Below are 2,877 nucleotides of genomic sequence, written 5' to 3'. Positions count from 1 at the left end.
GGTAGCGGCACTACTTACCACGTCAGTGGCTTATCTTTTTCATAACTTTATAAGCAAAAACCTGTAGAATCTGCAAGGCTAATGCCAACTCAGAGTTCATACCGATGCTTACTTTTACTTTCCGACGAAACTAATATACTTTTTTGGTTTACTATTAGCAAGTATAAAGTCTTGATCCTTTCTTTCCATCATTCGAAAGACAAACCTTTAGACAAAAAGTAATAATTTTTAGTTAAGCATAGCTAGTAACAATACATTCACAGTTAAATTAGTCGCGGTTCAGCAGGCGATTGGGGTAGAAACGCAGACCTTCCACGGATTCGTCGCGGCACACCTTGCCCAGCCGCTCGGCCACTAGCAGCCGCTCCTTGGCCAGCAAGAGCGATATTCCCAGCTGCTTGGCCAGCTCCTCGACGGCCAGAGACTCGGCGGACTCCACCTGCTCAAGCGTGTCCACAGCAATCAGTTCATCATCATGGGACTCCAGTTGCAGCACCCTGGCGCCGCTGGGAAAGCTGCGCAGGCGTATGGGACCACTGAGCTGCTCGCAGGCGTGCAGCAAATCCTCGGGCGAGAGCAGCTCCAAGCCTCGGGCCCGATTCACACGGCAGTAGACGTCGGCCAAGGACATCATGCCGCCTTGCTCCTAGAAAGGGAAGTAGGTTATTGCTTGGTTTATCCATCCAATTCCAACCTTACCTCGAGCGGATCTAGCAGCATCTCGCAAATCTGGCGGGCCAAACTGCTGAAGTAGGCAGAGTTGCTGGTGAAGTTGTCCCGCGTCACGGGATCATCGATGCCCAGGCTCATGAGGTAGGATTTGAAACGCACCGTCTCATCGTCGGATATCTCGCCCTTCTGCTCGCGTATCTTGCTGCTTATGGTCTTGGACACGGCCACCATATCCTTGGCCATGGCCATCAGCACGCTGAGATCCTGAAAGGCCAGGGCAATGTTCTCATCCGTGGCCTTGGCCTTGGCCTCCAGGTGCCGCTCAATGCCGCCGATTCCGGTTCGCTTCTGAATGCGAGCCAGCCTATCGTTGGCAGGCTCCGATGTGGGACTGCTGGCCAGCCCATTGACGGTTGTCTCGCTGGTCAGCATGATTTCCCAGACGCGCGCGTTCAGGGTCTCGCGCAGCGCACTGTGGAACTCCACGCTCAGGCCGTTCTTGCCGGACAGCTTGATGTGGGTGGCGCGACTGGTGTCCAGCGGGCCGGGTCCCTTGTCCGGCGACGGCGGACGCAGGTGCATGATGATGCGGGTCTTGCGGCCAAAGAAGTTGGAGGCAGTCGTCTCCTCGCTGAGCGAGATCACATAGCTGAGTGGCAGGCAGAGGGTGACGGCGGCCCGGGCTATTTCGCCAGGACGACCCCAGAACAGTCGATGTGTGGTGAGCACCACTTCGCCCTCCTCGAACTCCGTCTGCAGAAGGGATTGGAGTTAATAGATGCCTTTGGGGGATGGGAATGGGGAAGCACTAGCTCACCTTCTGGTCGCCATCGTAGATTTTCACCTTGTTGTCGCGGCTGACGAAGGATTCGTTGGGACTCAAGCGGGCCTCAACGTAGGCGAAGCGATTCATATTTCGGCAATCTAATAATTTATTTTTGTTGTGACATTGGTTTTGGAGATGACCAGTCTTCGTGCTCCTCTTCTTGCTTCCTAGAGATGGGATTTCTTTGGTACAGTAGATATCGGCAAAGCAACATTTAAAGTATAATTTGTGACTTAATAGAGATTTCTATGTCATTCCAAATTAAATATCCTTAATTTTTTAACAATTACACACAAAATGGCGGTGTCCTAAATCCCATTTGTATTTATATGTACATATAATTTTATAACAATAAATATATCCTTTTCGAAACTTATACCATAATAACCATTTTGTACCTTTATATTTATTGGTGCAGGTAAGAATTCCAGCCGAATTTCGCTGATAACATAATCCAAGTTCGTGTCACGACTAGACACCAAGTCAGCAGGGGCCAGTGTTGGCTAAGTCCCGAAGAAGGAGCGCCACCACCGCATTTTTGAGAAACCAGCACAAACGCAGCGTCGGCCGCGCGAACGTCCACACTGGGCGCAAACAGCGAACATATGTTCCAAGTCTCTCTCAACTCTCGACCGCAGCGGAACATCGAGCGCACGAACTCGCCACTGTCGCTGAAGCCAAACGCCGCGTGTGATCGAAAGCCCGAAACGCTAGGCCCCAAATCGAACAAAATCGAAGGGAAGCTGCGAGGTAATTGAACGCCAACCGCTGCCCGCCCCCCTCTGGCCACGCCCCGCGGCCGTGTGATAACAAAGATAATGCAATAAAAGGCAGTAAAAAGCTGCGAGAGAGCCAAGAAACGTGACCCAGGCAAAATTTGTTTGTTTGTCTGCCTGCGCTTGCTGCATATACATATACGGCCAGTATAAGCGTGCGTGCGATTGTGTGTGTGTGTGAGCAGTCGTCGCGTGGTAGTAGTTGTAACCCAGCAAACAACAACAACAAATTCGTCTCGCGTTTTTTACAATAATAATTTTGAAAATTACAAAATTGTATCCCTCTTTCCTTTCTCTCTCGCTCGCGCGCTCTCTCTCCCTGTCGCACACACACGCACGAATATTACCCCCGGCGCGTTTTTCGTCTGTCTCACTCTCGCAAAGGCGGAAGAGTTAAACAAAAAAAAAAACGAAATATTTTAAATAATAAATAAAAACGAAAAACTGCCATTGTCGCTGCAGAGAGATTTGTGCATTTCCAAAGGTAAATCAAAGGGAAATTCCGTGTTTGCCGACGGACGGGCTTAATAAGTGCGGAAAAGCCAAGCTAAACCCTGGGAAACATTACTTTTCCCCGGGCAAATTTCTATTGTCCCGTTTTAT

General features: G+C 50.1%; 1 protein-coding gene across 1 annotated transcript; it reads right to left on the bottom strand.

The window, feature by feature from the left end:
• Positions 1–206: 206 nt before the first annotated feature.
• Positions 207–1,665, bottom strand: LOC108034528 (vacuolar protein-sorting-associated protein 36). Its single transcript, XM_017109454.3, has 3 exons — positions 1,490–1,665; positions 700–1,425; positions 207–646 (listed from the first exon to the last, which is right to left on the bottom strand). The coding sequence occupies exons 1-3, from the start codon at positions 1,583–1,585 to the stop codon at positions 269–271; spliced, it is 1,200 nt and encodes a 399-aa protein (XP_016964943.1). The 5' UTR covers positions 1,586–1,665; the 3' UTR covers positions 207–268.
• Between the last annotated feature and the right edge of the window lie 1,212 nt (positions 1,666–2,877).

The sequence above is a fragment of the Drosophila biarmipes genome, chromosome 3L, assembly GCF_025231255.1.
Source record: "Drosophila biarmipes strain raj3 chromosome 3L, RU_DBia_V1.1, whole genome shotgun sequence".
Lineage (NCBI taxonomy): Eukaryota > Metazoa > Arthropoda > Insecta > Diptera > Drosophilidae > Drosophila > Drosophila biarmipes.
The sequence above is the reverse complement of the archived record's forward strand: the minus strand, read 5'-3'. Positions and strand labels throughout refer to the sequence as shown.